This window comes from Ranitomeya variabilis, chromosome 1, assembly GCF_051348905.1.
Source record: "Ranitomeya variabilis isolate aRanVar5 chromosome 1, aRanVar5.hap1, whole genome shotgun sequence".
NCBI classification, from domain to species: domain Eukaryota; kingdom Metazoa; phylum Chordata; class Amphibia; order Anura; family Dendrobatidae; genus Ranitomeya; species Ranitomeya variabilis.
Genome location: NC_135232.1, coordinates 1,092,476,625 through 1,092,494,446, shown reverse-complemented (window position 1 = coordinate 1,092,494,446; position 17,822 = coordinate 1,092,476,625). Strand labels below are relative to the sequence as shown.

General features: G+C 42.2%; 1 protein-coding gene across 17 annotated transcripts in view; it reads right to left on the bottom strand.

Annotated features, from left to right (window-relative positions):
* The window catches only part of PROM1 (prominin 1), a 264,828-nt gene that overhangs the window by 44,281 nt on the left and 202,725 nt on the right, over nt 1–17,822 (bottom strand). For 10 of the 17 annotated variants that reach the window (XR_013220081.1, XR_013220090.1, XR_013220083.1 and 7 more), the window contains exons 15-21: nt 15,847–15,950; nt 15,153–15,237; nt 13,674–13,820; nt 12,083–12,154; nt 10,635–10,727; nt 8,961–8,978; nt 1,648–1,701 (exon numbers count right to left, since the gene is read on the bottom strand). Coding sequence is in view for 6 of the 17 variants with exons in the window: in XM_077280015.1 (XP_077136130.1) it covers nt 1,648–1,701; nt 8,961–8,978; nt 10,635–10,727; nt 12,083–12,154; nt 13,674–13,820; nt 15,153–15,237; nt 15,847–15,950 (573 nt within the window). In the remaining 11 variants the exon portion in view is untranslated. The remainder of the gene's footprint in view (nt 1–1,647; nt 1,702–8,960; nt 8,979–10,634; nt 10,728–12,082; nt 12,155–13,673; nt 13,821–15,152; nt 15,238–15,846; nt 15,951–17,822) is intronic. The other 7 variants (XR_013220084.1, XR_013220088.1, XR_013220092.1 and 4 more) reach the window with 1 other exon arrangement.

The window sequence follows — 17,822 nt, the reverse complement described above, 5'->3', positions numbered from 1 at the left end:
AGCCGACACTCACAGACAGCCGACACTCACAGACAGTCGGCACTCACAGACAGACAGCACTCACAGACAGCCGACACTCACAGACAGCACTCACAGACAGCCGACACTCACAGACAGTCGGCACTCACAGAGAGCTGGCACTCACAGACAGACAGCACTCACAGACAGACAGCACTCACAGACAGCCGACACTCACAGACAGCCGACACTCACAGACAGCCGACACTCAACAGCCGACACTCACAGACAGTCGGCACTCACAGACAGACAGCACTCACAGACAGCCGACACTCACAGACAGCACTCACAGACAGCCGACACTCACAGACAGTCGGCACTCACAGAGAGCTGGCACTCACAGACAGATGGCACTCACAGACAGACGGCACTCACAGACAGTCGGCACTCACAGAGAGCTGGCACTCACAGACAGATGGCACTCACAGACAGACAGCACTCACAGACAGCCGACACTCACAGACAGACGGCACTCACAGACAGTCGGCACTCACAGAGAGCTGGCACTCACAGACAGATGGCACTCACAGACAGTCGGCACTCACAGACAGACGGCACTCACAGACAGTCGGCACTCACAGACAGACGGCACTCACAGACAGTCGGCACTCACAGAGAGCTGGCACTCACAGACAGATGGCACTCACAGACAGACAGCACTCACAGACAGTCGGCACTCACAGACAGACGGCACTCACAGACAGTCGGCACTCACAGAGAGCTGGCACTCACAGACAGATGGCACTCACAGACAGACGGCACTCACAGACAGACGGCACTCAGACAGACGGCACTCACAGACAGACGGCACTCAGACAGACGGCACTCACAGACAATTGGCTCTATAGTGGATTAGCGCAGAGCTGGTTGTCAGTCAATGCCGGGGCGCGCTTACAGTGCAACAACTTATGGTGGCCTGATATATTACTGGTTATAGAAATGTGCCTGGAGTTTTACTATTGTTTAAATCTGTTTCTTAGAGTAAATGTATTTTATATAAAATGTTGGCAATAGGTTTTCTCATATTATGATCTGTATTAAAGAATAAAAAACTAATAATCTTGCAATTTTCACACTGGTTACTGGGACCATAGACTCCTATTTCCCATTTTTTAACAAAGAGTTTTCAGCAGGTTCCTTATCATCAGAGGTAGGATTACCTTGACTGGTAACAACAATAACACAGACTCCACCAATCACAGTAGGTGATGTCACAGCTCCTTCTCCCTTCACAGGGACCTGTGCACATACTCAATGGACACTTCAAGTACAAAAGATTGTGTGAGTCAGTCTATTGCTGCTAATGTACAAGTGAACTTCCTGAAATCCCAGGAAGTGTGACTCTATAATGGCTCTAGTGGAAAATATTAAAAATTCTCGTTTTATTTAATACAAATTATGATATATATAAAAAATGCATAAAAATTTTTTTTTTAACACAAGAACCTGATTTAATCAATAGGTTATTTTCTGATGAATCATTCCCTTTAATATTAACTGCTTATTATATTTTCTGTATTATATACTGTATATATATATATATATATATATATATATATTCACACATATATATGCGTAAAAATACATGATATGATCATAGTCAAGACAAGGTGATGAAGAATTACATACCTCAATATCAAATGACGTCCTTTCTAGTAATTTAATACTTTGATGTAAAACACCCTGTAAAATAAAATGTTTTCATCAAAATATTACGGTGTTTAGTAGCATAACCATGTTCATGGTGAAGGATGGATAGACTTTCATATAAATAAGCATAAAATTATCTTGCAAACATTTCAACTTGTTTGACTCTTCTATACACATCAATACTTATTACAAGAAATCGGTCGCCAGGTTTTTGCGACCTAATATGAAAGCAGCATAATATAAAGGCAAAGACCTGATTTTAGCGATGTGTCACTTATTTGGCTGTTTGCTGTGCTTTTGATAAAGTGACAGTTTTATCATCACTAGAGGACTAATAAACCCGCTGCCATGTAGTCCTCCATATTCATGAGATCTGTATAACCCCACCATCACCACTGATTGCATAGGCAGAAAGCTGCTAAAGTTTACACTGCCAATCAGTGGGGTGGGGGAGGTTATACAGGGCTCAGTATTCAGAGAACCGCTTGATCTGCAGCAGAGAAAACAGTGATTTTATAAAAATAACAGCAAGCAGCCCAGCAAGTGACACATCTCTGGAATCAGGGTCTCTGCCCCTACATTATGCTGCTCTCAGATGGAGTAGCAAAAACCTGGTGACTTTAATAGGACATAAATCTGGAGTAAATAATCACACTGGTTTCCTTAGATGTAATTAGGTAATATGCAATATTTTCCCGGCATATTTATGTAACATAAAGTCAGATATTCTGAGCCGCCTCGATGCGATCCGATCTTATGTTCCCTTTCCAAATATTTTCAGCTTCCACTTTTTGCCACTTTCTATTTGTTATTGAAAGGAACTCTGTAAATGTCAGGCTGTGTGCACACGTTCCGGATTTTTTGCGGTTTTTTCGCTATAAAACCGCGATAAAACCGTGAAAAAAAAGCATCCATTAAGCATCCTACTAATAATAATAAATAATAATAATTTTTATTTATATAGTGCCAACATATTCCGCAGCACTTTACAATTAGCGGGGACATGTACAGACAATAAATTACAAGTTAAGACAATTTAAACAGTGACATTAGGGGTGAGGTTCCTGCTCGCAAGCTTACAATCTACAACGAAAAGGGGGGACACAATAGGTGAAAAGTGCTTGTTATTTCAGGTCTGGCAATTATAATAAATAGGGATTTTCATACAAAGCTGCATGATCCGGTCATCAGTCCGTGTGTTTAAGTGCAATAGTCAAGTATCAAGTGCAGTTATCGTGTGCATGGAGGGTGTGGAGACAGATGAATAGTAGGGTGCAGATTCAGAGTAATATTTGGAAGGAGGGAACAGGGCAAAGTTAGTTTACGGAGTAGTTGATGTGGTAGGCTTGTTTGAAGAGATGGGTTTTCAAAGCGCGCTTGAATAGGTCGGGGCTAGGTATCAGTCTGATCGTCTGGGGAAGTGCATTCCAGAGAGCTGGCGCAGCACGAGAGAAGTCTTGGAGACGGAGGTGCGAGGTTCGGATTACGGGGGATGTTAGTCTTAGGTCGTTTGTAGAACGGAGGGCACGTGTAGGGCGATATACAGAGATGAGAGAGGAGATATAAGGCGGTACAGAACTGTGGAGAGCTTTGTGGGTGAGAGAGAGGAGTTTATACTGGACCCTGTAGTGAATGGGTAGCCAGTGTAATGAGTGGCACAAGATGGAGGCATCGGTGAAGCGGCTGGACAGAAATATGACCCTGGCTGCCGCATTCAAGATGGATTGGAGCGGAGAAAGTTTGGTAAGAGGGAGACCGATTAGAAGAGAGTTGCAGTAGTCCAGACGAGAATGAATAAGAGCGACAGTAAGAGTCTTAGCAGTTTCAAAGGTGAGAAAAGGTCGGATTCTGGAGATGTTTTTAAGATGCAGGTGACAAGAGCGAGTGAGTGATCGGATATAGGGAGTAAAGGAAAGTTCGGAGTCGAATATGACCCCAAGACAGCGGGCATGCTGCTTGGGAGTTATGGTTGAACCCTCCAGGGTAATTTCGATGTTGGGAAGAGTGAGGTTAGTAGAAGGGAGAAACACAAGTAGTTCCGTTTTGGAGAGATTTAGTTTCAGGTAGAGGGAGGACATGATATTAGAGACAGCAGACAGACAATCCTTGGTATTTTGAATTAGGGTAGGGGTGATGTCGGGGGAAGAAGTGTATAATTGAGTGTCATCAGCATAGAGATGATACTGGAACCCAAATCTGCTAATTGTTTTGTCCAATAGGGGCCGTGTAAAGAGAGAAGAGGAGGGGGCCTAGGACTGAGCCTTGCGATAGTAAGGGGACGAGGAGAGGAAGAGGAGCCGGCAAAAGATACAGTGAAGGAGCGGTCAGAGAGGTAGGAGGAGAACCAGGAGAGGGCTGTGTCCTTGAGGCCTATGGAGCGGAGCATAGTGAGAAGGAACTGGTGATCCACAGTGTCAAATACGGCAGATAGATCCAGTAGAATCAGCAGAGAGCAATGACCTTTGGATTTAGCTGTTATTAGATCATTAGAGACTTTAGTGAGGGCAGTTTCAGTGGAGTGTAAAGAGCGGAAACCAGATTGTAAGGGGTCGAGAAGAGAGTTATCCGAGAGATAACGGATTAGACGGGAGTGGACCAAGTGTTCCAGGAGTTTAGTGATGAAGGAAAGGTTAGAGACAGGTCTGTAGTTAGCAGTGCAGTTCTGGTCCAGGGTTGGCTTTTTAAGTAAAGGGGTTATGATGGCATGTTTAAATGAGGAGGGAAAGATACCTGAAGAAAGAGAGAGGTTAAATATTTTAGTCAGGTGAGTGGTGACCACTGGTGAGAGAGACTGCAGGATATGTGAAGGAATGGGGTCACTGTTGCAGGTTGTAGGCCGAGCAGAAGCGAGGAGCTTGGAAACTTCTTCTTCTGAAACAGGCTCAAAGATGTCTAGTGAGCTTGAGGTGCGGCAGGGAAGGGGATCCAGGCACTGAGGAGATTGCGCTGAGATATCCTGATGGATGTGGTTGATTTTTTTCTAAGAAATAAGTGGCCAGATCCTCACCGCTGAGGTTGGTGATGGGGGCCTGTACGTTAGGTTTCAGGAGGGAGTTTAAGGTTTCAAAAAGTCGTTTTGGGTTGTTGGATAGTGAGGTGATGAGGGTGGTGAAGTAGGATTGTTTGGCCAGATAAAGGGCAGAGTTATAGGTTTTGAGCATGAACTTATAGTGGATGAAGTCTTCTGCTAAGAGAGATTTTCTCCACTGTCGCTGTGCACACCTTGAGCAACGCTGAAGAAAGCGTGTTTGCATTGAGTGCCAAGGCTGCCTTTGTCTGTGTCGGGTCTTTCTGTGTGTAGAAGGTGCTGCTTCATCTAGGGGATTGCATATTAATAGAATGCAATCCGCAATTTTTGTGCACTTGTTGCGTTTTTTTTTCCATGAAGAAAAATGGATTGCGGTAAAAAACACAGCATATTCATTAATTTTGCAGATTTTTTGCGGATTTTCCGCTATTTAATTTATTGGGAAGCTCCGGAAAAAAACGCAAAAAATCTGCACAAAAAACGTGAAAAAAACGCATGCAGATTTCCTGCAGAAAAAGTCCGGTTTTGTTCAGGAAATTTCTGCAAAGAATCCTGACGTGTGCACATAGCCTTAATGCAGGAGGAGGAAGCTGAGTGTGAGCAGGTTTTGTCAGACTTGGATAGTTTGTCTATTTGTAGACATCAATTCATTGCAACATTCTCTAATTACTAAGGATGTTCTTAAAGGAGACGTCTACTACCTAGACAATCCCTTCTTAAAAGAAAGAGGGCCTCATTAAAAATAAAAACAGCTTATCCTCACCGCCCGCACCGATGCTGTTCTTCCAGCACTCGCATTATGTCACGTGAGAACTGCCCCCAATCAGCGGCTGCTAATAGATTGCTTTGCGCACACTTCCCTTGTACGTCTGGAAGGGGTGTGAGTACAGCTACCCATTAAGGGCAGTTGATTGACTGCAGTTCGATGAGAACAACGCTGGTGCGGAAGTTGAGTATATTTATTTTCAATAGGGCCCTGTTTCATTTAAGGAAAGGATGTACAAGTAGTGGACAACTCCTTTAACATCCCAGATTCTATACAGCCAAATACAGTGGGTATGGAAATTTTTCAGATCTCTTTAAATGTTTCACTCTTTGTTTCATTGCAGCCATTTGGTGAATTCAAAAAAGTTCATTTTTTTTCTCATTAATGTGCGCACTGCACCCAATCTTGACTAAAAAAAACCCAGAAATGTCAAAATTTTTGCAAATTTATTAAAAAAGAATAACTGAAATATCACATGGTCATAAGTATTCAGACCCTTTGCTCAGACACTCATATTTAAGTAACGTGCTGTCCATTTCCTTGTGATCCTCCTTGAGATGGTTCTACTCCTTCATTGGAGTCCAGCTGTGTGTAATTAAACTGATAGGACTTGATTTGGAAAGGCGCACACCTGTCTATATAAGACCTTACAGCTCACAGTGCATGTCAGACCAGATGACGATCATGAGGTCAAAGGAACTGGCCAAGGAGCTCAGAGACAGAACTGTGGCAAGATCTGGCTAAGGTTACAAAAGAATTTCTGCAGTACTCAAGGTTCCTAAGAGCACAGTGACCTCCATAATCCTTAAATGGAAGAAGTTTAGGACCACCAGAAGTCTTCCTAGACCTGGCCGTCCAGCCAAACTCGTTGGAGAAGAGCGTTGGTGAGAGAGGTAAAGAAGAATCCCAAGATCACTATGGCTGAGCTCCAGAGATGCAGTAGGATGATGGGAGAAAGTTCCACAAAGTCAACTATCACTGCAGCCACCGGTCGGGCCTTTATGGCAGAGTGGCCCGACGGAAACCTTTCCTCAGTGCAAGACATATGAAAGCCCACATAGAGTTTGCTAAAAAACACATGAATGACTCCCAGACTATGAGAAATAAGTTTCTCTAGTCTGGTGAGACAAAGATAGAATTATCACCAAAAAGGTCTAAGAGGTATGTGTGGAGAAAACCAGGCACTGCTCATCACCTGCCCAATACAATCCCAACAGTGAAACATGGTGGTGGCAGCATCATGCTATGGGGGTTTTTCAGCTGCAGACTGGATGCAGCTGGACAACTGGTTGTCATTGAAGGAAACATGAATGCGGCCAAGTACAGAGATATCGTGAATGAAAACCTCTTCCAGAGTGCTCTGGACCTCAGACGTGGCCGAAGGTTCACCTTCCAACAAGACAAAGCACACAGCTAAAATAACAAAGGATTGGCTTCAGAACAACTCTGTGACCATTCCTGACTGGCCCAGCCAGAGCCCTGACCTAAACCCAACTGAGCATCTCTGGAGAGACCTGAAAATGGCTGTCCACCAACATTCACCATCCAACCTGACGGAACTGGAGAGGATCTGCAAGGATGAATGGCAGAGGATCCCCAAATCCAGGTGTGAAAAACTTGCTGCATCATTCCCAAGAAGACCCATGGCTGTACTAGCTCAGAAGGTGCTTCTACTCAATACTGAGCAAAGGGTCTGAATACTTATGACCTTGTGATATTTCAGTTTTTATTTTTTAATAAATTTGCAAACATTTCTACATTTCTGTGTTTTTTTTCAGCCAAAATGGGGTGCAGAGCGTACATTAATGAGAAAAAAAAATAAACTTTTTTGAATTTACCAAATGGCTGCAATGAAACAAAGAGTGAAAAATTTAAAGGGGTCTGAATACTTTCCGTACCGACTGTAGCCACATCAAAAGGAAAGCCATGGTAACTGGTTAATAATAAAAAAAATTACCATGATATTAATTTACGTAGACAACAAACATTTTATCCTTAAAGGGGTTGTCCACTGCTGGGATATTGATGATCTATTCCTACTCATTTCCCTAAGATCTGATCTGCAGGACCCGTCGTCAGTGACCACTACACAATGGACGGAGATGTGCTGTTCTGTCCCGTACACTGTTTACATCTGGCCGGAGCTGGTGACGGCTGATTGCTGGGGGCCATGTGTCGGACCCCCACTGACCTGATATTGGTGACTTATACTAATGACAGGTCATTAAAATCATAGTTGTGAACAAATTGTTTAATATGAACCCAATAAACATTAGGATGCGATATTGTAAGCCAGGGTAAATTATTTTGTAACCCACACTAAAGGAACTGTCCCATCACTGCTATTTGGACACTGTATTGCTGTATTATTTTTACATACTGTAAGTGAATGGGATAGTTTTAAAGCCAATTGGTTTATGGAACTCTTGAAAAAGGTTGCCTCAGTCCATCGTTCACTTCTGGAGGTGATACTCAATATAGGTGGTCCAAAACTAATAATTAATTTAATTCCAAATTTTTCTCTATTTATTTGAATAATGTAATAGTTTTTTAATATGTTAAAATCCCCCTTCTTCCATCTCTAGTCTAACTTTTTTATTTTATTTTTTTCTCTTTGATGATGCTTTGTTTGAGAACCCACAGTGCATGCTGCGATTCTGAAACGAGATGTCATCAGGGGGCAGAGGCTGCGATCACTGCCACATCTCATCAATGACGTTCATTTCAGGTGCTGGATTATTGCCTCCTCTACTGAGCATAGACTGGTTGTCAGTTCCAACGTATGTTTAGTGCGAGCTCCTTTGTTACTGTGCAATATTCTTCTCAGTTCACAAATACAACAGTGCGCTCCCTCGCCAGCTCTGATGAGAAGTGAAAACCCATCAGATGTCACTATTTAGGACGGGGCTGGTCTTTGCTCACCGTGTTCTCCCCTTCCGATGCAAACTGACAGTGCGCTCTGTTGCCAGCTCATCACTTCTAATTAGAGATGACAAGGGAGCGCACCGTCACTACAGTGATAAGAATATTCCAATGTAAGCAAGGAGTTTGTACTGAGCATATGTCAGAATTGATAACTGTCAAATGCTCAGCAGAGCAGGGACTAACCCAGCCTCTGAAACGAACATCACTGTTAATACCTCATTTCAGGATGGGAACAGAGGCTGTGGCAGAGACTGCAGCCTCTGTCCCGTGATGATGTCTCGTCTGACTATTCCACCTAGCACGAATAAACATAGACAAATGTGTAATCTGTAAAATGACAAAGATCATAGCTGACTTGCATCCGATTTCGTGGATCTGTCATACGCAGCCGTTGACTTACCATTGTCTAGATTCTCATAGTAACACCTCTACAGATCCCAAACGCCTTCTTGTCTTACAAGATGGCACTGAGGACCAAGGATCTTTCAATAGTAATATTCACCCTATTCACAACATAGAACACCACAGGTAAAACATACATTTACAGACGTGCAACATGTAATGTATGCTTACCCTGGCTTTAACATATTTCTTGAAAAGCAGAGGGAAGAATAAGAAAGCAATATGAACAATAGAAATCAAACTGCACCGTGGCTCCTGAACTAGCCGAGAACAAACCATTGCGTAGACCGTATTGGGACATGCAAGCCTGCCATATTGGATTACTAGCTCTAAAACTATCCCATTTCCTGATCTCACGACAGTATGGAGGAGGCTAGGACCATGATGGGACATGTGCAGAGTATTGTCTGACTTCTGAAGGATATTGTGTGGTGAAAGGAACAAGAAGAGGCACATTAATAGGTTATTAAACCCATGAGGGAAATGGACCGGAGGGAAGAAACATTAGAATATCAAGTGTCATATATGACAAGCGTTACATATCAATGTGTCGGTGCACTTGTTTCATAAGCCCTTGCCGTTCTTGCATCAAGCCTGGATGTTTCAGACAGTCAATAAGGACTTGGCCACGTCTTCCACCAAAATGTGCAATCAATGGAAAGATCGGATCCATTTTTGGTTTAGTTGGCTTCAATGAAATATCAACCATTGAAAAACCCTTTATCAACAATTTAGAGGATAGGTGATAAATGTCTGACTAATAATGGCCCCACCATTATAGCCCCCACTGATCACTAGAAGTGGGGTCCCAAGCTCCCTCTTCCTCCTCACTGCATTATAACAATAAGTATGATCTTATGTCCATCCACTCCTTATAATGTTTCTGGGGCTGTCGGAAAGAGCTCCTCTTTACATCTTTTGTGGAGCATGGAGATAAACTGAGCCATCACGCAATTGCGACCAAAGCTGAAAGGGATAGTCCCAACAAAAAAAACAAGTTCTCTCCTATACATAGGATATGTGATAACAACTTGATAACCGATTGGGGATCTGACTGCTGTGGGGCACACACTGATCCCCAAGAACCGGGCTTAGTAGCCCCTTCTTGAATGGGGTGGAGATGCGCATGTTCCACCTCCGCTCCATTATCAATGGGACTACCGGAAATAGCGGAAAACAGCTCTCCGCTTTCTCTGGCATCCCACATAGACAATGACTAGAGCAAAGGCCGGCATGCACATCTCTGCTCCATTCAAGAAGGGGCTGTAGAGTCCTAATCTCAGGGTTCCAGGATCCCGATCTTGGGATCTTAGGTGGTCTCAGTGGTCAGACTCCTACAGTCAGCAAGTTATTCCCTATCCTAAAGTTAGGAAATAACGTATTTTTTAGGGGAACTAACCTTTTAATTGATATTTGCCAAGTGTGACCACTGTGACCAAATCTAGTTAAGTGCCATGCTGATTCGCCTTCTGTTGGCTCTTCTTGACTATTTTTTTAGGACAGGTTTAATTTTCGAACCACTTATTGTCAATTAAGCAACCACACGTCCTTCGAAAAAAAGCGGCGTCATGAAACCACTTTGCTTTACCTAGACTTCTACACGTTCAGAGGAAACAGCGAGCAAAAGTAATGGCTGTAGTGACTGTGATTAGTGCCATTTACAGCTACAGGACAGCAGCCACTATGTGTGACACATGGAATCATGTAAAGGACAGAGTAAAAATGTGACAGTCGCCCGCATATTGGAGAACACCTGTGAAGCTCTAGTAGCCACAAGGTAGAGTCCAGCGGCCCATCCCAATCCCCTCATCGGCCTGCACAGTATAGAATACCCATAGTGCTTACCATTGTCTGCTCCATCGGTACGACTTGCTGAAGGTGTATCATCCGTATACTATTTGCGTGTCCTTTTAAAGCATTTCCTAACGCTCCTTTTGGCTGAAAGGAAATAGAAAAATTTTTGAGCAGAGTCGTTATTGATGCAAAAGTAGCGTTACAACACAGGCCATTCATCATAAAAAGTCCATCGATTAGTAGCGTAAAGCAGCATTGTGAGTTTGCCCATAGAAGCGCTGCCCGAGAAGAGCAAAAAACTGTGTCATTCATTATCCAAGGTTGTGGCAATAATCAGATCTCCACCAGAATCATTCAGCGGCCACATATGACACAAATCGCACAAACATTGTCCAACAGTATCGCCTAAATCATGGTGGGGTTTTCATAGCAGGACATTTTGCTCCACTCAAAAGACATGTCCAGGAAAAGTAAGGAAGGACACATCTGTAATTAGCCACATCTGACCCATAATCGCAAGCTAGAAATTGCTGTATGGAAGGTGCAATCTATTAGTCACAGCATCAAAACAACAAGTCATGATACAGAAGTATATTCGAGTCCCCGCGGCTGCATGTCTCGCGGCTGTTAGGCAATCCCCGCATGTGTTGCGGCTGTCTAACAGCTGTGAGACATGCAGGCACAGGGACTTGAACATATTATTCCAACATGCTGAAGAAACTCGGTTAGCACACGAGCATGCTCGGATAACGCCTTATCCCGGCACGCTTGCTTATCACTAATTAAGGCATTTATTTCTTTTAAAGGGGTTGTACTAAGTTTGGACACATTCCCCTATTTATTGGATAGGGCATAACTTCCCGATCGCTGGTGGTCCAAATGCTGGGACCCCGCTGATTTGAAGAATCGGGGCTCTGAAAAGTCTCGTGTGATTGGAGTAATGGTGGATCATGCACACTCCTGCTCCATTCATTCTTAATGAGACCCTTGGAGATAGCCAAGCGCGCAGTGTTCAGCTCATCTTCAACACCATTGTGAAAGAAAGTGGCGCAGATGGGCATAATTGACCATTACTCCATTCACACAGGAATCTTCAGAACCCCGGCTCTCTAAATTAATAGGGGTTCCACCATTCTGACCCCCAGTGATAGGGAAGTTATCCCCCATCTTCGTAATAATGGATAATTTCCAACTTTGGTACAAGCCCTTTAAGATACTTACCAGATCTCAGATGAGACCTCAGAAAACATGTTCCATTATTGTTATTCAAAGGAGAATATGATTATGTACTAAATCCGACAAGTCAGGAAAGGAGACACAACTAGGACTTTAGTATTTTAACTAAATTATTGAAATCTTCTGTAATACTAATAGAACATCAGGCGTGCACGCTGTTATTCTAGGGCGTCGGAAGAAATCTGTAGAAATGCTTGTGCAGATTATTGAATTCTAAAGTTTCAAATGTAAAATGTATATCCTTCAATGGACGGTAGACTTACCAACATGTCAGCATTTTCTTCCAGCTCATTGGCGTAAGCCAAGAGATCCACCTTCGTACTGCTTTTGCCTGTCTACAGACAAAAAAATGAAAACCTCCAATGTAAAAACTTTAACAAGGCTCAGCGATTTATGCCCATTTACCTATTTAGAGCGGCTATTGTCATCCATTCCCCATCCATATGCTGTCTGTTTTTATATAGCAATAACTAAAAAAATTACAGTTTCTTATGATAAGAATTGCAATGAGATCCATTAAAAATGGAGGGTGTCTGTATGGCCTCACTTTAGTGCATACCTATTGAAATTTATGAGCGAGTCTCATCCAAAAAATAGATGAGACTAGCACCTGCTGCACTTTTTTTCCCATACTGATTGTTGGTCCAATTGTAAAAACAGTTCACGTGAAGTATCACATTGATCACACTTTTGTTTTTTGCAGATAGAACTCATACCTAGTATAACCTATGGGGCTGTTTTTCTATTGCGGACCTAGTGGTCCACACAAAATTGCAGAGACATATCAGATATTGATCCGTATCTTGGATCAAAATCAGTAATGCAAGTCTATGGGTTTGTGGGAAAAAAAATCAGGCTGTACCCGGATGCCATCTGTTTGTTGTCCATTGTTCACAGACTGGAAAATCTTTTTTTAATTTATTATTTTTTGTTTCTCACAGAAAAAAACTGACGAAACTCGAATGAAACTCTGAATAGCATCAGTAATAAAAGTTGGACTGTTTTTCTTGTACGTGAATGAGCCCTAACATTGATCTGTTTGCGAACTCCTACTGATCCTGAGAATGTGAAGGAGCCGAGGTATGGGCACTTCCACTCCATTCATTCTCAATAGGAGTGCCGTAAATAGCTGGGTACTAAGGTTCTATTGAGAAGGAATGGAGATGCGGATGCTCAACCTCAGCTCAACGTGTTCTCGAGAATGGTGGGGGTCCAAGGGATCGGATCCCCAGCCATCAGGAAGTTGTCCTCTATCCAGTGGCATAATTAGAGTCCGATGCAATCATTGCACTGATTAAGGACATACATCCTAAAGGCGTTTCCCTGACTTTTTAATATTTTTTATGTGGTGGTGGGCTCTGGTTGCATTTGTCATCTGTATATTTGTGTAAAAAATATATTGGATTTTACCAGATTCTCCTGTTTTTCCCGAGTGGACGGTTATTTCTTCAGACTGTCCAAAAATTTACAGAAAGTTTTCAAGCCTGCTGCAAATTATCCAACATAAATTGTGTGAAGCAAACAGGCACCAAACACCCCCAATATAGGCAGAAAAGCCACCCAATACAATAATGACCAGTTGTATTCTGTGTGAACGTAGACTTGCAGGGCACTTGGATGAGATTTCATTGCCTACAAGTTGCTTCATGTAGAGTGTGATGTCAATGCCGTTATGATATTGGGGACAACATGGACAAATACTGGAAACTGCATCTGTTTAAAACATGTTTTTATAATTTTAATTGAGTTACACTACTCCCATACATACAAAAGCATGTTATGTGGCTTATACTGGTCTATGACACAAACAAGTCCTTCACGGCATGGAGACCTACTATCATAGCGCGTACTTACCTCGGATAAAAATGCTTCAAAGTCTATGCCATCGATCCCTGTGGCTCTAAAATCTTCTAAATTCTTTCTTCCTCTTTGATCCAGCAAAACAATATTCCTCAGGTTAATATTCATCATCTCAATTCGATCTGATATTTCATCAACGTACTGGGAAAGCAAGAGCGAGGATGTAAAGTGCTGAAAATCCACACCGGGATGGACGTACCTTAAGTGCCCATCACTATCATAAAATAAAATCATAGTGCTTCCTACAGTCTACCTGATTGCATGTCAAAGAGGAGCTCCTCTCTCATATAAGTGTGCCTCACCAAATATACCACGGCCTTAAACCTCTCCAATCGTTCACCATATAGATTCAATGACCACCATACACCTCATCGGTCAGGGCTCAAGTCAAAGGACCTCTGCGAGTTGAGACTTAATTTATCGGACATTTATGGCATATCCTCAGAATGTACTATAAATGTGTAAGATAGGATAACTCTTTGAGGACTATTAATCATGGCTTATAATTACTGGACTTAATAGAAAAGAACTAAATGAGGAGCTCCTTGCTCTCAACAAACTGACTTTCCTTCACAAGAGGATAAGGTTTGCTGTCATTGCTCAGTATCCTGGTCAATTCAAAATGGCTGGTTGGCACAAAAGTGGCTGGTTGGCATGTCACATTACAAGGAGCCCATAAACTTTTCTTGTACTGAGGTCCGATGCTGAAAAAAATCCCCCTGGAGTCACACCTAGTCATATTGTAGCGCTCTATTCACATTTGTGTTATGGCGTCCTTATAATGGCAGAATTGGCTGTCAAACAACAGGTTCCAACAGTGCCTGACAGACCCCATAGACTTAGGCTGGTTTCACACGTCCAACATTCAAAATCCGAGGACAATCCACAATGACCAGACCGGCCACTGCTCTCCTGACCCCAAATCAACAGCTTCATAGGCATATCTGAGGTTTAGATTTTGGGTCTAGAGAACTATGGCCAGTCTAGACATCATGTCTATTTGGACAGTGAATTCTGGACATGTGAAACAGCCTTATACTGAGGTCTGTCATGGTATCCAATTGTCAGAAGTGACAACAGAGGTGGCAAAAATTATTAATGCTAAATACTAAGCGAGATCTTCAAAATTTACAAAATTACCCTTCTAATGAAATTTGAAAACCTCACTGTAAATTCTGTGGATCCCAGTGGGATGATGTGTTAAAAAGGACCTTGATGTTAGAGATGGGGAAGAGGACTGAAGGTCATAATGCAACTGCGTCCTACAAGATGGTGGAAGTGTCAACTACTCTTGCACCATTTACGAGTCCCATTTCGCTATTTAGACATCGGGGTGCTATCATAAAGCAGACATTGTAAGTTACTGTGTGTTAGTCGCACTCTTATAATTAAAGAATGTCAGTGTTATACTACACTCAACAAACCTCAATCACTTTACTTCCCAAAAATCACATCCACAACATTAGCACTTACCATGCTGATATTTAAGAATTCATTGAGATTGAACAAATTATCGATTTGAAGAGCTGTAAAAACACCCTTGTTTTCCTTGCAGTCACTGGAAAAGAATAGAAAGGTATAGGATCAGTCATTTCCCAAATAATAATGTATTTGAAAGGGGGTTGTCCATTAACTCCAGTGTTGGAGAAACCACCCAGGATGCGCTGAGTTGCTGCATTACGTGGTATTCATTGGGTGTCAGTATAACACTCTGTTCCTATCTTTGTTGGAGGTTCAATCGTAGATTCTGGGGAAAAATAGTGGCAGGAAGAGCAGCCCTGCACATGGTGCTTTTGTTTCCGTTCTTGCAAAAGTGGCTACACAAGTCAGGAACATGTTGGTTGTCATATTTAAAGTGGCTATGTCACCAGATCAAATGTGGACAATGTGATTTTCTGGTTTTTATTTTTCACAGTTGAAGTGTACCAACGCTAAAAATCATAGATCTCTCCATTCTTTGTAGGTGGGAAAACTTGCAAAATCAGAAGTGTATTAAATACTTATTTTCCCCACTGTATATGCATAGCAGGTCCGCCATATAGAGCTGTCAGAACTGCTTGGAACATGGACCCAGGTAAATGTTCTACCTTGAGTCTAAAAATCTTGTAACTACACATCTATCTCTTCCCATAAATCTGTTTCGGTCTCTTAATCTTTGTTTTTTTACCTGTAGACTTTTTCAAATGTGAGGTTTATATTAGCGTTTTGATACAGGGCTCCGGAGAGATAGTTTTTCCACTGTGAATTCAGCAGATATGGAGTATCCAGAACCTTGAAAACAAAAAGAACCAAATGTTATTACATATGGCTGAAAAGTAATGTTCATTATTACTGGAGAAAAAAGAAGAGGACGTAACCATAGAAAAACCTTGTGATATTAAAGGCAACCAAGGGCAGCATAAATCAGAGACGGCCCCTATTATTGCAGCTGTGTATGGTTTGTGATGAAACTCACCAGTGTTCAAGAGAGGACCCATTTTTAAAAGCTGTCTTGGAACTATGTGTCTCAGAAGACTAGTCCAAGCAATCAGGGGGAGTGCGTGAGACCGCATCGTGCCTCGGTGATGCAAGGTCAACTTCCAGAGTCCCGAAGTTGATGTGACATCACCGAATGTCAGTGGTGGCTGCAGCCGGAGGTCACGTAATCGGGAGTGAGCAATAGAGACGCTCAGAGGCAAATATGTCAAAATAAGGTATTTATCTGAAAAATATCATCGTTGTCGGTAGCACATCGTCCTGTATGAACAGGACTCGCACTGCCTAGAACAATGGCAGCCTATGTGAACTGAGCAAAGTAAGGGCAGGTGCAGTCAACCGTATTTTCAGTCCAAGAGCTATCCGACAAATCATCGTATCGCACTCAGACCAGTGTTATTCTATGGGGTCGTGCCCATGTTTGTTTGTTTTTTACCTCAGGCAGAGTCGGTCCAAGGAAAAAAAATCGCAGCATTGGATCTGACATTTGGATCACACTTGACCAAACAAGTCAACGAGTCCATGGGAAACATCAGACTTCACTGTTTTCTACGGACTGACAAAATGGAGAAGATGGGAGTATGATCAGAGTGTGATTAGCATAATTGACCCAATTCTCTTGGTCACTTATCCTAATTCAGATCTATTACGGATCGCTCGGGGCCTGTGTAAAACCGGCTACTAAATGAGCACCAATCGGTGAAGGTTTACCAATCAGCGGTCATTCAGTGCTACCAGTCGGTCCATGTAAGCAGACCATTACAGTACATACAATACCAGCTGATCGTCCTAGCAAGGGTACTTTTCTGATCAGCCTATTCTAAAAGGCACCATTCTAGCAAGACGCTATTATCCAAAATTGACAACCCTTTTATATACTCAAGTCCCTGTGCCAAGTTATGGAGAATATTAATGGATCTGGCTCAGTTCACATCATAGTTTTCCATAATAAATGAGGAAATGTACCCTGTAGCCGTTTGAGGTGCAGGATCTGATCCAGATGAGCAGGATTGGTATCAGTGTATCTGGTAGAGAAGTATAAGACTTTACTTTTTTTCCCTTTTGTGTTAAATACCACTTATAACTTTTTCTCAAAAAAAAAGCACCAAACCACAGCCATAAACATGCTATTGGCCTAAGGGTGGTAAGCTATGAGTACTCCTTCTGCAACGCTGGATTTTACATGTTTGGAATATCTGTGTATCCTATATAGTTCCGGACAAATTTTTCTAAACTTTGACATTTTTCTTTTTAATTTTTCATGATTAAGGAATTTTTTTTTTCTTCTTAAAGAAAAAGTTCCCAAGTTATCCATTTGTGGGAAGTATTTTAGCTTTCTTGGTTTCCCACGCTGGGAGACAACCTCTAATGGTAACAATGGCCATAAAGACTGCCCTCCGGACCGGCCTATAAATCTGTAGGATGATATAACATTACAATCTTCATGTTCTGTAGTAATGGCTATATATTCCTGAATCGGTCAGCTCAGGATGAATAAAGAAGGCTGTTATACGGAGACATAGCAGAGGATGAAAGTAAATGGTGAGATGATTACTTGCCGGATTAGCCCTTTTTTAATAGTATGCTTATAATGTAATCCCATTTGTCAGGCATTCCTTCCTATTATTGTTAAACCATTTATTTAAAAATGACTGAAAATGACAAAAT